Consider the following 19,643-nt stretch of genomic DNA (forward strand, 5'->3'; position numbering starts at 1 on the left):
AATTGATCAAATATGTGCCACAGTGTAATTGGCATGGAAACTTTGAAGTGCAGGAAAATTAAGAGGGTATATATCAAGATAGAGTATTGAATAATAGAAGGAAAGTCGAAAAACATTGAAGATCCAAGGCCATTTAAGAGTACATTGAAAAATGTATTAAGTGATAGAAATCAGGAAAACTGAAAATTAAACATGTATTTGGCATTTGATAAACTCATGAAAAAGAAATCTGAAACCAGAAAAGCATGATTAACGAAATGGGTTGGCTAGATACTGTTCTGTCTTATCCAATTATGATATTTTCACGCCAATCCATTACTGCTGATGATACTTGTGATGCCAGTGTGCCTTAGCTCTTGTTGATTAAAGTGAATTGATTTTTTCAGTGACTGCATTTGTAATTAGTTTTTCCCCAATTTCAATTGTTTCTTTCTATGAATGGACTTAGATGAATTAGGTAAAGAAACAAGAAGTTAAATTAAAGAAACCCAACCCAAATATGGCTCCAGCTACATTTTGATTCTTTAATGTACATTTTGATTCATCATAATAAATAATTGAAACCAGAATATTAATGTAATTTATCATGATAGTAATAAATTAACTACCTTCTCTTGTTTTCTTGGCCCATTAATTCTTTTTTTGCTAGAAAGGTGCAATATTCTTGATTGATTTTTCATCATTAGCAATAATGACCAATGTGATTTCTTTCTCCAAGTACCACTTTCTCTCGCAATTGTTCATGACTATAATCTCAAAGCAATTGACTTCTGTTCAAATTTCCTCTTTAGTGAGAATTTTTTCCTTTGTATGTCTATGCATGAGGACTTTGTAACTGGCAGAAAATATATATGTACCTACACCCTCTGTACATGCGCTCCTCTCCCAGGGTTTAGCTATTTGTAACATCAACTTGCACACCAATGTTTCCACACATTTTTAACCCTCTCCCAATATTGAGTAAACGAGTTATTCTGACATTATATTTTTCATGAAACTCTTATTCTATGGCCTAAAATCTTTTTGAAGGTTTTATATTATAACTACCAAGTTGAGGGTTGGAAATTCTTGATTGCTATGCCAATGGTCGTCCTTGAAAATTTAATACTATAGAGCAGCTCTCTTCTAGAGAATCAGTATTCCTACTGAACCGCTGACCTGGGTTACTCTCCCATTTTCAGCACTTAGAAATAGGTGAGTTTTGCTGCCTATGGAACATTTTCTGGCTCTACATTCTTCCATATTAAGCCAAAGGTTTGTGCACATCAGTCTGCAAGTTAATGATTGGAAGTATTTAATGACATTAGCTATTACAAAGGCAGGAAGAAGGTTAATGTATTGTTAATAGAACTCATATCTTAAATATATTATGTAATGCAACTACATACTGCTAGCTAGGAAGTTAAGGAGCTACCAAGAGACAGGTTGCATTTCAATTGTTGGGTCATTTTCTTTTCTGCAGGATGAGCTTTGTAATATACTGCATACTCGGGAACCCTGTGCGGGAGGAAATAGTGGTTGGGTTTAATAGGCAGCAAAATTAGGAGAGGGCCTGAGAAAAGAAGATTGTTAATGAACATTACTCCATTAAACGTATCAACATACATATCACCTTTCTTAGATTTGATAACATTTGATTGTACAGAAACCACTGTATTTGTACCTCCCATTCCAAATTTGTTAAAGGATGATTAAGAATTGCAAATGTGCATGCATAAGTGAATAGAAATCATTTAGCATTTTGATGGACTCGTATACACTCTGCATGAATTAGGGCTTACTAATTACATGTACATGATGATTGTTTTCACACATTAATACACTAGGCTATTGTTTCTACAATTCAAACTTTTGCTGAAATTTGAGTTATTTTTTCAGTTTGAATAATGAATTCCACCTTTATAATAAAAATGGATTTTTAACTTCGCATTATGGTTAGATGTATACCTATCCCAATATTTTTGTTGACATTATAACATAAGTGGTAGATATATTATATCAGGTCTTCAAAGCAATTCAGTTGTTAACTACTAATAATCTCTGCATAGCATAGCAACCTCACTATGGGTTCCCCTCTACTATTAGTTATCTCCATAGATTTCTTAAAATCAAAATTATTAGTAAAGCACTCTCACTCTAAAATAATATTATTTCCAGGCACCTTAATAATAATAATATATTCTGCATATGGAGTGCAACAAAAAAACAACATTTTTCTTACCTTTTAAAAGTTCATCCATCTTGCTATAAATGTCCCATTGTTAGTAGTAAAATATTGTGATGAAATTCTTACATGTAGCCAGCCTTGGAATTCAGCATCTACCAGAAACTCGTTCACACCAGGCATACAATGTGTACATGTATTTTTTGAACGATACCCTTTTTAGAAGAAGGCTATTGTCTATGTACTGGTTCACTGCCTTTTACACATCCCACTCCTCCCTTAATTCATTCAGAAGAGAACTGACCATTTCAAACAGATCACTGTTGCCAATGTTTACAAAACTTCCTTCATCTGGAAATATTTACTATTCCATGCCTAGAAACTTAAAAAGGCAACATCCGCTGGTGAAAGCTTCCATACATTTTCTTCATTTACATACCAACTGCTAAACAATCACTTTTTCATTAAATCTGAGCACAAATTAGGATTTTACAGCCTCACCAACTATTCTTTTTTTCTGTCAAGTGTTTTGAACCATTTTTAATGCTTGGGAAGAGTACAAATTCCATTGAAGAGACTGCAATGCAGTGTATTGCAGTAGAATTGGACATAATTTCCATATCAGGGTTATAGAGCACTAATATGTTTTCACCCACAAACCTCCCCCTTGCCATTTTATGAAACATCTACCTGAATCTAACTACAACTCCAATGTCACACTCCTGGCAACAATAGATATTTTTCAGTGGTGTCCCAATCCCTGCTTGAGGTGATTTATAAAGGGCACTTCAAGTGAATATGCCATCCATCGGACGGGACGTTCAGTTGCAGACCCTTTGGTGCCTTTGTTTAAGAGCAGGCTAATCTGACACTGGGTTTCTCTTCACCCTTCATTCTTTTCCTGTACATCCCTAATGATGCAAATAACCTGAGCTGTCGGTTGCCTCCCATAAAAACTACTACTACTCCAATGTCACATTAACAATACTCCATTTCCAACTACTCAGGAAAAAATTCTGCAGCACAGAATGGAGCAATTACTTTGCAGCACTGACCCTTCCGTAGCCACCTTAAACAACTACATAACTACATTTTTCACCAACATTTGGCTCTACCATATATCCCTACCCCTCAACAACATCATCAATCTTTCCATCATCATCGCCTATATGTAACTTCTCCCTCCTACTTGTAACACCCTTCACCTCCCCCAAATCCATTTTTTTATTTTTATATGATGCTTTTGAAGATGAGATTACAGAACTGAAACAATTGGTGGGTTGCTTAATAAGAGCTGTGAAATTTTACTAAGTTGTTATATCTTTCAACCCTAGTGTATACTTTGTTAATAATATGTTTTCTGTAACTTCTCCTCTCCTTGACGTCCCCTCCAACCAGTTATTGCCCAAAAGCCATGACAATCAACAAACCCCCCCCCCCTCCCATGCTGACAGTCAGCTCAACCAAACCATTTGGAGCTGTTGACTGTCCCTTCATCCATTTATTCTCCCCAATCCCTTCTTTAGCCACTAAATTCTTGTTCTCCTTATATCTCAAGCTTCTCCGGCCTCTAGTAACTGATACAATAAAACCACCGATGACCCTTCCCCCTATCTCCCTCCAATATCATCCCACCACATTCATGTGGTTATATATTTGCCAACCTACATGCATATAACCTATGTTGGGTTCCTGAAAATGGCAACTGGTCGGCAAAATCAGATTTTTGGTTAAAAAATTGTGGAACTTAAAAATTTTTGTTCTGTCTCTTCAATTCTACAACTCTGAATTTGGAATGTAAATCCCATATCAGATGTAGTAGATACCATTCAGGAGTATTGACTACTTAATATTCATGAATTATTATTTAATAATAACATATTCACCAAGTTCTCAAGGAAAATATGTGCAAGGAAAATCTCTGTTGTCAACAAAGCAAATGCCAGTGACTAACCCAGACAGCAAGGTGATCTAGTTGGAGGAAAATGTTAAGCTCTGCCGCTTTGATCATAACCATCATGCATAACAGCAACTGCAAAATAATATACTTGTGCTCAACATTCAATAATGGATTAATATCTTCAATCAACTTATCAGTAATGTTTTGACAAATGTCAATAATTTGCTGAATGGCATTGCCTGTGGTAAAAGTGATATAGGTGTAACTTTTTGAAACTCAGTTAAGAATTGAAAACATAAAAATGTCACAGCCAGCCCTTTTCTTTACGCACTGTGATTTTTATTCTAATACCTAATAACATTAAAAGTATTCATATTACTTGAGGACTTCAATTTAATGATAAAAAATATTTCCTCACCTAAAAATTACAAAACAACATATTAACAGCAATAAGTACATAGTTACAAAAATGTTCTCACCTGTGAAATGACTGAATAAATTTAACACTATACAACATTATTTGTAGTAGTAATTATAGGCATGTAAAATACATTTATTAGTTTCTTAGATTTACTTTGGCTCAGCATAGATTCCTTTTGTAAATGCATGTTTAGTTCATGACATATTCTTTTTGCTTTATATTAAGTCAAATGAAAACACTTTCTCAATTTTCAGATTATCATCAAGACAGTAATAAGTCCAGATATCTTCAGATTATGATTGTAATCATTCATATATCATTATTATTAAAATTAGTTCAATCATATATAGGTAAAAAATTAGAGATACCATTTCAATATCAATGAAATTGAAGCCCAATTTATATTTTTTCCTGTAGTGATAAGTTGAACAAAAACTTGACCTTATAAATATTGATTATATTCTCTCATTTGACAAAAAGCACCTTCATAATGTAAATGGTATATATTCAACCAAAGGTATTCCTTTTTCCCAAAAAGCTACCAGTAATTTTTTTTTCTGTGCAGTGAAAAGAATTTGTAAAATTATGGTGGCAAGGGATGTTTCAAAATGTTGCTTACAAACAAGGCTTGACTTTTGGCTCCTTATTGATACTAATCACTCATTAATTATTACATATAATTAATTAGTGGTACCTAGTGCATTTTAAAGTTAAACCACTTCACATAAAAAAAACACTACTTCACCATTTCCTTTAAAGGAAATTACAATACCAGGGTCAAAATCATTTGAGGATCTGGTACTACCATCCTCCAATTTATGTTTAAATCCCTCATTGTATTTCTGTACTAATTATACATATATATATATATATATATATATATATATATATATATATATATATATATACTATATATAAATACTATATATATACAGGTATATCATTGAGTACATGATTATAGGCTTTTAATGTCACCCAAGATATGCCACATACTGTCATTTAAAAACAGCTTTAAGGGCACAATTAAGCATCAAAGAGATATAAGTCACTTATGAAATGTATCATAACCTGATAAACACTGCTGTTTCACTAGACAGTAAATTTTTCAGAAAGAATAAATCCCTTTCAGTCTGTTGTTCTCTGGGTCAAATGGACTGCGCAGATGTAGGTCAACAGGATAGCGTGTTCCCATAGCCTCAATTTCATACTGGCCTGTCTGCAGAAAGTTTTTGGTGACAGCCTTTCCTTCTGGGTGTTTCACATACCTACATTTTGACAAAAAATTAGATTTTCTTTCCAATTATCACCAAACTACTAAATATTTTTCTGAAGTGCGACCAGATTTGACAGTTGGAGGGTAGGGTAAATGGAGTGGAGAATGATATTTGCTTTTACTGAAAGTATTTTAAACCGATTTAAATGATTACTTGGTGACAAGCAAAGATAGAATTGTGTAGTTATCTCTAAATCACAAGAAATCACTTATTTATTTACATATAACTAACAATTTTAATTCTGGCACTGACATGGGATGAGATGATGGAAGGAGATTCATGCATAAAATAAGTTATAGAATATGCTATTAAAGTGGTCCATGTGACTTTTACAGAATATCAGAAGAATATTGTCATTTAATTGTATCATTAAAACAGCATATATAATTCCTATACTCTATTCAATTAGTAATCATGGTATTATTTATTGATACAGTTAGGTAAAAATAGAGTTGATTAAAAATAGTTTTAATTGCTCTCCAGATGGACTAGGTATGTATCAAATACTATTTCCCTCAAATTCCAAAGAAAAAGCCCCAAAATTTCAGAGTTTAAGAGGACACCTCAATAGCTTAAGTGGCTAAAGCACTAGACTGGATATTGAGGGATTTGGGTTCCAATCCCAGTCTAGGCAAATGATTTTTACACTCTGAAATTGTTGCATGGAACTATTTCCCTCCATAACTAGAAACTAATAAATGCAAAAATGAATCAGATCTTTAAATATGTAGGTATTAAAGGATCTTGCTCAAATTCATCACAGGAGAAATTTATTGAGGCAATTAATCTAAGTGAATAGCAATTGTGTTCTGAAATAGGAAACTACACCGGAACAATTCAACATTAATACTATTCAGCGCTGGTCAACATCGATGCTGATGTTGATGTCAACCTCTAAATTGTAGACTTATAAACACTGGCATCAATAAGATATCAATATAATCGACTGTGACACATGCATAAAGAGTCATTATTGCAATAATTTTATATCATGACAATGGTGCAAGGGATTTGTAACATCAAAAATTTGATGTCACAGGATCTGAGCAAATCTTCCAACAGAGATCTAATTCACAGCAAAGTTACAGACTTGGTGTTGAAATTCACCCATGTGAAATTTAGAGAGTTAAATATTATAAAAATTCATTACTATTATTACTTACCCTAGGCCAATGCTGGCACCAAGAGAGAATCCATATTCACCACGCCTGAGAAAACCCACAACTTGATCATTCCTCCAAATTGCCTCCAGACCCCAAAGTGGCACTTCCCTTTAATGGTAAGAGAAATATTGAACTTGAAATTAAACCACTTGGCTTTTCCGCTTAGAAAAAATTTTTATTTACTACCTAGGTTTCGTTATGGTATAACATCATCAGGTAAAAATACAAGTCAAACAGTATATATATATATCTGGACGGAGGGGAAGAGAAGGGAGGAAGGAAAGCAAGGATTGGTTGAGATAGGAAGAGGGGGCAGAGGAGGATAATTGGTAATATAGATAAATTAGCAAGCTGAGGCAAGGAATTAATACAATGTTGAAAAAAATTTTGCTTGGCGTTGCTTAGTTGGTGGGGGAGTAGGTAATGCAAACAGGGATGACGGCACTGGGTAATTTGTCAGGTGATTAAGTAGCAGGCTGGGAGGGGTCACTACATTGTTGAAAAGGTTTGCTTGGTGTCAGTTTAATTGGCAGATGGGTGAGGAAAATACAATAACAGGGAACGTGAAGGGTAAAGAAATTGATTGGTCAAAACATCTTCTCTGTAATCCATGTGCTGAAGTATTTCTAATTGCTCCAGCGCATCGAGGTGGTGATCTTTCTTCTCAAAGAGTATCTTCAACAGGCATTCAGGGTTATTTGAATGCAAAATATAAATCTGTTCTTTATCTGCTCTGATAGTTTTCTAATGGAACTAGTTGGTTAATGCTAACTAATAGGCTATAATCCTATAATAATACCTCCCACATCTCAAATATCGATAAGTCTTTTTTCTTATATTTACGTCTGGAAAAAGAGTTAGGTCCTGCAGTAAATCAACTGCATACAAACTGTAGTCCTGGAGAGGAAGGAGTCCCAAGTTCTCTGATTAAAGTTAACCATCCTTTCATTTAAGAGCCTGTACTTTATTTAATTAATGAATCCCTCTCCCAAGGTATTTTCCCAAGACCTCGAAAGTTATTCCTATTTATAAAAATAAAGGGAGCAAGAACAACCCTAATAACTACCCACCAATCACTATACAGTCAGTGTTCAGTAAAATATTTCTAAATAGACTTCCATATCACTTCAGTAAAAGTAATTTACTAGCCAGTCATAAACATGGGTTCATGAAAAACAGGTCCACCATTTCAGCCACATATGAGGCCATAAACTTTATTTTAACCTCTCATGATAATGTGGAGGAGGTAACCGGCCTTTTCTTAGATAACCAAAGCCTTTGATTCAATATATCATAGCATTCTTGCTAAAAATATTGCAGTGTTATGGATTAAGAGGGGTAGCTAAGCAGTGGATCCAGTCTTATTAAAATATCGTGAGGATAGAGTGACTATAACAGTCAGTGGTTTTGAATACATCACCTAGGAAAATCAATATCCAGAAGTGTCTCAGGTCTATTCTTCGTCCATTACTTTTTTAAATGTATATTAATGATCTGCTCTCAGTTTTAAAAGGAGTAAGTAGGATTAAACCAATTTTATATGCTGATGATACCAATATATTAGCTTCTGCAACCTCCATAAATGGATTAACTTCAAAGAGTACATCAGGATTGCAGCTGGCAATACACTGGTGCAAAGAAAATAGTCTGAAACTGAACAATGAAAAATCCCAGGCAATAAAATTTTTTCTCAATCCATCCTAACCCAGTCCTCCAACACCAGTTATTAGCCAAAACATAGAATTTATCAGATCCACAAAATTTCTTTGCATCCATTTGGACTCATTTTTGACATTGGATACCCATTTAAACTGCCCGTCCAAAGTGTCAAGATCTTGGCCTCCTACATTTCCATCCATATACATCCTATTCACAGTAACATACATGCATGAAACAACATCTGTCAGAATTCCGAGCAAATTCTCAATAATACAGTCACCAAACCACAACCCCGTCAAACCTACATGTCAAATACAATCAAACCAAAGCTGCAAGCCTAGGACCCAAGTCAATGTGACCAAACCTAGGTAATAAATTATCTCAGAAATACAAAGACATAAGAGACTTAAGAAAATTTCTAGCTGAGAAAAATTATTACAGTGTGTCTGAATTTATTAATGATTTAACATAAGGTAAATGCAAAATAAAATCAATGTAAATCTGTATATGATAAAAATGCATATAAATATATATTTATAAGTATGTGTACATATATATGTATATAAACACACACACATATATTGAAACACGAAAACCTGCCATATGGTGAACAAATATTCATTCACTTGGAAATAGATAAAAGGGATAGGAACATATAAGAGACAAACACTGGAGAGGTGGAGAAGGCAGAATCAAGCAGATGACAAGTGCAAAAATATTTCCTTGACCAGGACTTGAATCACAGATCTTTCAAATTGCCAGTCCGATGTTCTACCCACTTGAGCTATTGAGGAAACAATTTACATTTTAATCTGTGGGGGAGCTTATGCAACCAAGTGTCCAGATTCTTTGGCCAGGAGATGGAGCTATTTCACCCACCAAAAGAGAAATGGACAACAACAAGGGGAAGAGATAATAGGTTAAGCGATCATAAAGGATTAGAACCGTAGGTTTTGTGGCATGCATAGCCAGAAGAACTTCTTGTCTGATCCAAAAAGATAGGGCAGCATGTTAGGAAATGGAATGTAGAAGCATTACTGACGTGTCTTATATCAAGTGTAACAGTCATAACTACTTGATTGCTGGACAAATAAAATGTATTATTATTAACTGGATTGTCAAGGAAGGAATATCAGCTGGCTGTCCAGAAAATTATGGATGAGGGAAAAGAACTTAGTACTATCAAGGAAAAATGGAAATGTATCAAAAATGGGATACTGAAAGCCGCAAAAGAAACTATAGGAACTGTTAATTGGACAAGGAAACCATGAATGAGGACAAAGGCTTGGTGAGGCTTGTAGTCCATTGTTTTTTAAACTGATTCTGCCTTACAATTCTCCCCTCCCTGCATATGGCCAAGGACATATAGCCCCAGTGAAATACAGAGAAAACTCTGAGAACTTCCTAAAAAGCTTTATTCCCCTCCATATTCCTTCTCCACTCCCATTAGGGATACCCACATTATAAATGGTGCAAATCAGCCCCAAAAACTTTCCTTCCACATTTTTTTCTAAGTCCATCAGTAAATCTGCAGGGATATTATCTATCCCCACAACCTTTATGATTTAAATTCCCTTAATTCCCTTTCTATCAATTATGCTGAATTAGAATACATTTATTCAGTATCTAATTACTATTCTGGACCTAATCTATCCTCACCTCATCATATTTTCTTTCTATTTCTAATGTTCCTTACCTAATATCCTTACCATATAGAACCTCTATGCATTCCTTCCATCTCTCTTGAATATTTCCTGGGTCATTCAATTTTCCTATCTTATTTTGGATAGTTTGCTCAAATATTCCCTTCTTACTTCCTAAGAATGTTTTCACCTTCCAGTGCAGCACACCCATTTCACCCATCCTCTGTAAAAATATGCTTCTTTCATTCAATTAGTTTCCTGTCACCATATATTATTCAACTCTTTGTGCTATATTCTTCCTAATTCTTTGTAGCATTCGGTCATTTACTTATATCCTCTATTTTCTTAATCATTTTATCTTTAATCCATGGTTGCCTTGTCATTTTACTAATTATTGTTCCTATAGTTTCATTTGCGTCTTTAAGGATGCCTTTTTTTTGGGATTTCCTTATCTTTCTTCTTCATTACCCATCTCCCAGTCTTTACTCATAAATATTTTCATTGCCTCCTGGTGCCCCTTCTTCTTAGCACTGCTTAATACATCTATTTCATTTCCTCATCCTTATTCCATTTTATCCTCTTCAATCTGATCTTCCACTTCATTACTGCTAAATTATGATCTAAATCTGCATCTGCACCCACTGAACTGTGCAAATTAATGATGCTGTGCCAACACTTTATAATATAGTCTTAACCGATATTCATGTGAATCCCTGGGCTTTTTCCATGTATACCAGTATGTAGAGGTGTTAAAACTAAGTTTTCATTATGATTATTCTGCAAAACTGTATTGCTTTCTCTATGGCCATTCTTTATTCCTAAACCACAGTTCAATACTTAACTCTTATCTCAGTATTCACATAATTAGCATTAAGCTCCAAAGAAAGAGCAAACATATCTTGCCACTTAACTTAAAGATTCAAATCCAGGTAACCACCTCAACATTCTCTAATTTAGAGAGACTAACTATTTTAGGTAGAGATTTATTAATGAATTCACAGGAGCTTAAAACAAGCATTGCAAATGTTCAATCTTAAAGTGGACTCATTCAATCATATAATGAATTTAAAGATATGTTTATGCAAGAAGTATTGTGTATTTATTTTAAGGGATTTATTGATGGCAATAACTAATTAAAACAATAGTTAATGAGATATTTTATAGTAGGTAAGCACAGTGGAATTCCTAGAAAAGGTAGAATGAAATTGTATTGTAACAAATTTACAAATAAAGGCACCAGATCCAGTGTTAAAAATGTATCAAATATACTTCAACATAGCATGCACATTATATTTCAAAACTCATACTACTGCCAATTCAACTTCAACTTACTCTTTCAAAACAAAAAATGCAAGACGCTTTGAAGGACCCTGCTTTCGCAACGTTTCAACTGCATCCTTTCCTTGGTACTCTCCATTGCGGCGACAGGTGAAAGCTAGTCCAGCCTCAACAGGGTTATCATCAGACCTCAAGTCAGCATTCCATAGGTGATAACCTGATGGAAGGATAGTTGGTATGAAGAGTTTTCTCATTTTTATGATACGATAAAATTTGTTGAAATGTGTACAGAAAAAATTCTAAAAATATGTCTAACATACAGGAGACATTTTCCAAATAATTTATACAGGAGATTGAATAAACTTTGACATGATAAAAACTTGTAGAGCAACTGAATTTGCATTATCCAAGAATAATAATGCATTAATGGCAATGCAGTGCTAGTAATGTGCATGCAGTGATAATGCTGATTTAAGGAGCAATTGGCACATGGAGAGATTGGCAGGGATTAGAATAGTTTGGAGAGCTGCTACAAACCAATCATTTGATTGATAAATCATGATGATGAACATTGCTAGATGCATATTGTATTAGTGCAAATAAAGTAAGTAGTTATTTTATTTTAGTATGTACCATTTCAGCATCATAATTTTTACATGTAACCAAATCTCACCCACATTAACCCAGAAGCAAGTTATACACACATCAGATTCAAAGCTGATACAGCTCTTATTTAGTTAGAAATTTAAAGTAGATGTTTAACAAATGAACTTGCTTGTAGAATTAAATTTTCAAAAATGAATACACACCTTGATTTTAAAAAATTACCGTAATCAACACAAAAGTTAGTTTTGTATTCAAGGGTAGATCTCACTAATACTAAGCACTATTAGGCATGTGGAATTCATATCATGGTAGAGGGGCTATTTTCATTTTCCACACCACCTGTGGTTTCCCAGGAAGATCTGGTGCCTGAAAAATTACATAACTTGGGTGAAGCTAAGAGTACTCAGAGGCATCACCTGGAATCAGACCCGAGTCCCTGTTCACTAGCCCAACCCTCTACCCACAGGATTACCACACTTCATACACCTTGATAGTGATAAGCCAATTACTGGATAGTACACTGCTCAAACAACTCAAACAAAATTTTTTTCTTAAAACTCAACTTACATGCTACTATTGTAACACTGATTTTGCTTCAATGTTATGTGGGTGAGATGTGTGGTAGAGTTTCCATTAGTAAGACTTAAATTATCTGGAATAGGAATTTGATCAAGGTATTATCTCTTGCAAGTAATTATTTCCCTCTTGGTGGTTTCTTTCCAGTTCTCAAGGAGATGAGCAGTCAGTAACTATCACTTACTTGGTTTAAAATGCAGCCATTTCATAGCCATACAAAAGAGGGTATCATAAACTTTTCATTAAAACTAACAAATAATCCAGATAGAAAATTTTTATTTATTATTCTAGAGACTTGTCTAAATAGTCGACATCCAGAGTTATACATTTCTTGATATTTTGAGGGCCATCTTTTAACTCTGCAGATTGCGTCGAAAAGCATTGTTCTACCTCTTGAATGATGTCATTTGTGTTGTTAAATCTCTGATCCTGCAATAGTTTATTGAGTGCTGGAAATTAGAAAAAGTAACTTTTGGCAAGATCCGGAGAATAGGGCAATTGTGGCAAAATTCCAAAGCCACATTGCTTTGATTGCTGGTCATGCCATGGTTACAATTGCAGGTAGCTACGTGTTTGCTTCTGAAGAAGAAGTCAGAACTTGTGGAACCCAGCATACTGCCACCTTTGTCATGTACAGTTAGTTCTTCATGAATGATTTTCCACAGATTGCCGTAGCTTAAGTCTGTCTCATTCATGATCATCTGGATGGTTGCTCTAATAGGTTATGTCCTCATGTTTCTTCACTTTATCATCCGTGAGTTATGGTCTTCCATTTCTTGGATCATGTGTGAGGGATATGTTTCCCTTTCCACCTCACTGTTTAATATGATGGGCTATCATTTCCATAAATAGCTATCAATTGATTATGGATTTACGTGGCACTGTGATTTTTCAATGAAGGAAGTTAATAACGCTGTGAGCCTATATCTTTTCCATAATGTGAGTTACTTCTATCTTTGGATTCATGAAAGAAAACAAATCATTATTAATAGCTGTAATGAACAATATTATGTATAAAGGATCAATTAACATTCTGAATAAATTTCATCCTGATAAATTGTTTATTTATTCGTAATAATTACTTAAAAACGATACTCCCACATATTCCATATATAGATAGGTTGATGAAAGTGTGTAATTTTCATTAGGTTTAATTAATATGCCTGATAATCCACAACATTGTTTTTGATGTCAAGTCCTTGCATGATGCAGACCCTCCTGCCTCCAAACAATCGATCAAATAATCTTGGGTTATGGAATTGATTTTTCGGGGACACTATAAATATATTTGATGAACTTTATAAATAGTCAGACAGTAGTTCAGTGTTAAATCATTAATTAGGTACTCAGTGGACTTAATCATCAGACTAAATTGCCATTTGTAACTTCTGTACCTTTTTCATGACTGAGTGAATCAAGAGCACGATAACCACCATGTCGAAGTCCTAGTGATTCACCAGCATTTAGAATGGCCTTCATTACAGGAACACATGCATCTGCAGGAAGGTGTAACTCCCAGCCTAGCTCTCCAACAAAACTCAAGCGCAATGCCCTCGCCAATGCTGGTGGCGAACTCCTTCCAACATCAATCTTCACCAATCGTGAAGAAGAGAATGGAAATGACTCATCATCCAAAGGAATGTGTAACACTTGCTCCAGAACAGCACGGCTATAAAAGGAGGAAGGAATACAGTATTACTTTGGACAATACAAAAAAATTAAGTTTCAGCATTGCGAATGTATTATACCGGAAGAGTTCAGAGGAATCTCATTTGACCACCACCTAGTATAGCGAGTAATTTGTGCATTGAGTAAAAATATTTTTTACAAAAATGACTTGCTTAATGAGTGGCTTTTTGTATCACGATAGGGGGAGAGGTGGAGTCTCAGAATGATTGCATGCCTACTGCTTCAGTTAGTGTTTAGTACTCATTATGCTAGCATCTTCGAGTTGCTAGTGATCACACTCTTTTACAAACTTTTGTTCAGAGGTATTGTTTATGATTTTTTAGAGTAAAGTCATATGATATTTTGTGCATAGCTTTACAATTGTCCCTGAATAAAGAGCTGCAAGAAGACAACTGTGAGAGAATAAAATTAACCATAGAAATGAAAAGTAAAATTGTTGAAAAGAAGGAACAAGGTATGAGCACGGTTGATCTAGCATGCACATATTACACATCAACAATTTGCAATATGCCTAAGAATTAGGACAAAATCAAGGAGATATATGTGCTTGAATGCTATATACGGAGTGATAAGAAATCTATGCAACGGTTACATATTCTCACCATAGTTGAAAGGTAACTTTTCATATGGAAAAATGAAAGGCAATTGTAAGGAAATAAGACTATTGGCAAGAACATTATTCGCGGAAAGGCAAAATTGATTTTCGCTGACCTTGTTAAGAAGACAACAGGATCATCAATGATGAAGAAGAGGTATTAAGGACAGCTTTGGGTGGTTTGAGAAGTTAAGAAGGAAGAATTGGCATTCTGAGCATTGTGAGGCATAGTGAAACAGCAAGCTCGGACTCAAAGGCAGCAGAGAATTTCCTCGGTGACTTGAAGAAGCTCATAGATTCTGAGAGTTACCTACCACAACAGGTTTTTAATTGTGACAAGACGGGTCTCCTCTGGAAGAAGCTGCCAAAGCAGATCTATATATGTTCACATATATAGCTCTCTTTTGTAACTGCAAGATTTAATTAAAATGCAGGGAATGACCCCATAACTCAACACCATAATTCAAATGACATTGAAAGAAGGCATGGTTAAGTATTAAATGACACTAATTTGAAATGAGAAAGTAGAGCTTTCTTAAACGACTTTACTTAGTTTATTACAGATATGACTGATGTGGATCTCCAAGTTAAGTTTTGTAGCAATACACTAAGTTCCTAGTATTTTAGTAGTTTCAATTTTAGTTATTTTTATTTAAGACTGCATTGAATATGCTGAGATTTTTTAGTATTTAAATGTAAATTATCAATATCAAACCATTCCTTAGCCTATCTTTGGGCAGCACTTGACTGTGCCTTAGCATATCTTATAGATGTTGACATTGTAATTGGGAAACTTTGTGAAACTTCGCCTCATTGTGCGAGATTCCACTGTACAAATATGGATTTAAAAACATTGATTCACAAATTTATTGGATTTAATTACCTGTTTGGGCCCTGTATTGAAAGCATTCCCATCAAATCAGTGGCATCGCTAAGGCATGCTCTGTATCCTTTTTCAGCTAATTCAGATTGAATATGTGCCCAGCAATGATTGGCAGATGCCCCTCCAGCAGCTATGTAAAATCCTCTCCCCTTTCCATAGAAATAAAGCACACATTTTAAGCTTACTATCTATAAAACTTGAGAGTTGCAATACTATGAAACTAAACTGACCAATGAACCATTACCAAAATATCAGCTGTCAATGCCATAGAATTTGTAACTATGGCATGCACTGATAATGCTGAATTGGTCATTTACAGATAATTTTTTTAATACAAGTCTTTATTTTTTCTCCATTTGGCTGCTTGCCCATATATTAGCCAATGATTATACAAGGTGAAATAATCACTAGAGTCCCAAAAACATCACTGCATTGTATTATGTCATTAGGAAATGACAGTGTACTGTTGTCACTGTCAACTCATTTTTACTTTAATGTAAATCAAACAACATTGCATTTCTATTTCACAAAATATGCAATCATTTTTTCATAATTATGATCCAGCAGTGATTCATATTTTTTGCGCATAACCAAAGCTGAGAATGAGAATTAGAATTTACCTTGAAGATAGGATCACAAGCACCACCATTTCCACTTTCTACCACTGTAACTGTGAGATCAGCTTCAATTCCTCCTCTAGAGTTCAGCATACAGGTATAAAATGTCTTGGTCAATGGTTCAGCACTTACTTCTGACTCTTTCAATTGTAATTTAGTGTCTGCTGTAAAAATCCAATCAACAGCTTCCTGAGCCTCTGGCCCAGTTAAGAAAAATTTCCCAAAATATGACATGTCAAATACTGCTGCTTTTTCTCTGCAAGCTTTGCACTCAATTCCAATCTATAGAGAGAAACAGTGAGCAGTTAAATAGCTATTTGATAGTAATAATGTTCCATTTTTTCTGATATTTTGAATGCTAACATTTGTTGATAAAACAACCTTAAATGCACCCTCATATTTTCCCTTCTGCACCCTATGACTTTCAATGATGCCACACCATAATCATATCCGTACAAAATTAACTTTTGTTCATTAGGATTCTAATATTTTACTTTTCAATCTAGTCTTAGTTAAATAGAAAATAGTGCACCAAATTAAACAATATAGCAGTAATAGTACAAATTCTGCTAGCATGGATTACTTGGGTTCATTCCTGCCAATAATAGTTTCTCTTGTATTTTAACATTATAAGTGCTGCAATTTTCTCAGGTCTAAAACCACTGCCTGCTTTCATTTTGACTGATCAAACTGCCAAAACCTGCTATCTCTTTGGCATATCACACTAAATGTTTTACTTAATATCTGTCTGCTTTATAATGACAAAAATTATTGAATTAAATATTAGGTGAAAAATTTTTATCCAGCAAATATTACAGGAGAATAAACTATTTCATATTCATTTTAACAAAAGTAAAATAATTTAAAATGCACAAATGTACCCCTAATTGCTTGCAATACGATTACCAAAAACATTCTGGTATAAAAATATTGCAAAAAAAAGCTGCAAAAATAGTTTCAAAAGTGGATTTTTAATGAAATTCTTATATCACATAATATCAAGGTTTCTATGGATATTTTTCAGACAATATTGTTTGAATAAAAACATTTCAATATTTCAAGAACAATCAAAATGAATATCCTGGTATTTCTAGCATTAAAGAACTGCATAACTACTGTACTCCTTAGCCCTAATTAACATGACATAGTTGCCATAGAAGCACTTTTTTTAAATTCTACACCCAAAACCTAAAGAATGGTAACAATTACAATATCACATGGATACGGTATGGGTGAGCTGGCCGAAGTGGCTAAGGGGACACTCCTGTTCCCTTTCTGCCCCTGAATAAAAACTTCCCCTCTTGTCTAAGTATCAACAGAATGCCATTTCCTGCAAGTCTCCCTGCCTCACCCTCACAAAAAGAATCCTTTATAAGAAAATGTAATTTTAATCTACGAGATGACAATGGATAACCAGCCTCTAATGGAAATATTCCAGGAGATGCACTGACATTTTAGTAGGGTGTATACTTAGTTTAAATTTTTGTTAGTGAATACATTTTAATTCTAACTTGATTAAAGGCCCCTTTTTTCTTAAATTTGCAGGTCATATTCACCATAGACTCTTGTCAATCAACAGTAATTATGTTCATTAATCACAGAATAAGAGGTAATTTAAAATACAGAAGGCTATTCATTGACACTAGAAAATTATCTTAAATATTAGATTCAATTGGCTTATATTGTCTTCATTGTTTAGTAGGAGGTAATAATACATCATATCGAGCTCTATGGTAAACTGACCTCATGATGGTGATCTGGAAATTCAAAAGTATGATCTTTACGTAATAATTTCTTGTAGTTAGAGTCTTGAGAGAGTTTATTGCCATAAGCACCATACCAATCATATGGTGCTGGCCTAGAAGAGGAAGATGAAGACACTGGAGATTGGAACCAACCAGGACGTTCCCAGCCTAAGCGCTCTTGAAATACACATCCTGCATCCAGCAGCACCTGTTTCATATATATGGATATGATTCAATAATACTTATGCAGTGGAACCTCTCAAAATGAACATTATTCATTTCAGAATATTTTTCATACAGTGAAACACTAGTTAAGCAAAAAAAAATTCCCACATATATTATTGTAAAATATGATAATGCTTTCCATGCCAAAACAATAAATTGAGTACAATGATTATTCAAAGAAAATTGTATACATAGTATAGAGGCATTTTTTTCAGAAAGAAAAATCCGGAGAGATAAAGTTGTCCAAAAATGTGTCACAGCATCATCATTAAATAAATTTGTAGCAAGCATAGCCACTGTCTTATTTGGGTGATGCTTCTCAATATATGATGCAATAGTTTCTCATCCTTTACCATGACCTCCACTTCACACTTAACCAGCTCTTCCGAACTTCTTGAAGGCTCACGGAGTTCCTGAATAGTAAACAACCAGTGGCTTAATTTTTAAATTGCTGCTTGCACTTGCACAAAATAGCAGTATGAGATAGTCTTTCATATGCTTGTGTTCGGACAATACATTCTCCTATGCTATTATATAGGTTTGCAGCAGCATTTTTTTTCAGAAGAGACACATCTCATCACAATTAAAAATCTGTTGCAGCAGGTGACCCACAGAATTTATGAGCTTCTTTAAGTCACTGATGAAATTTTCAGCTGCCTTTGTGCCTAAACTTACTGCTTCACAGTGTCTTTCAATGCTGTGGATTACAGTTCTTAATTTAAATCTCTTGAACCACCCATAGCTTCTTCTTTTTCTGTCAAAGATCCTGCTGTCTTCTTAAAGAGGCTGGCAGAAATCAATGTCACCTACTCTGACAACTAATGTTATTTATGACTGTTATTCTTATTAAGAGCATTGCATTACAATTGCTTTTTGTTTATCCATATGAGAAGCAAACTTTCAACATTGTTGAGAAAACGTAAATGTTCGGTAGATATTTTTTCCACTCCCTTTGAAGAATCTATCTCCTTAATTTTGTCCTAATTCTTGAGGATAATGCAAATTGTTGATGTTGACTGATTTTATATGCATGCTAGATCAGCCATGCACACACCTAGTTCTCATTTACAATGATTTCACTTTTCTTTTCTATATTAATTTTTATTCTCTTATGGTTATCTTCTCGCAGCCTTTTCTTCAGGGACATTTTTGTTTGGTACTTCAACTTTGACCAAAAAAATAACAACAATATGTTTGAACACAAG

At 34.3% G+C, this 19,643-nt stretch overlaps 1 protein-coding gene across 2 annotated transcripts in view; it reads right to left on the reverse strand.

Annotated features, from left to right (window-relative positions):
* Positions 1 to 4,308: 4,308 nt before the first annotated feature.
* The window catches only part of Sardh (Sarcosine dehydrogenase), a 38,562-nt gene continuing 23,227 nt past the window's right edge, over positions 4,309 to 19,643 (reverse strand). The window contains exons 11-17 of one of the 2 annotated variants that reach the window (XM_071587334.1): positions 18,212 to 18,421; positions 16,472 to 16,750; positions 15,852 to 16,000; positions 14,079 to 14,353; positions 11,557 to 11,719; positions 6,923 to 7,030; positions 4,309 to 5,750 (exon numbers count right to left, since the gene is read on the reverse strand). In XM_071587334.1, the coding sequence (XP_071443435.1) occupies positions 5,591 to 5,750; positions 6,923 to 7,030; positions 11,557 to 11,719; positions 14,079 to 14,353; positions 15,852 to 16,000; positions 16,472 to 16,750; positions 18,212 to 18,421 (1,344 nt within the window). In that variant the 3' untranslated portion in view covers positions 4,309 to 5,590. The remainder of the gene's footprint in view (positions 5,751 to 6,922; positions 7,031 to 11,556; positions 11,720 to 14,078; positions 14,354 to 15,851; positions 16,001 to 16,471; positions 16,751 to 18,211; positions 18,422 to 19,643) is intronic. The other variant, XM_071587344.1, reaches the window with a different exon arrangement.

This window comes from Hetaerina americana, unplaced genomic scaffold, assembly GCF_022747635.1.
Source record: "Hetaerina americana unplaced genomic scaffold, ioHetAmer1.1.p SCAF_1, whole genome shotgun sequence".
Lineage (NCBI taxonomy): Eukaryota > Metazoa > Arthropoda > Insecta > Odonata > Calopterygidae > Hetaerina > Hetaerina americana.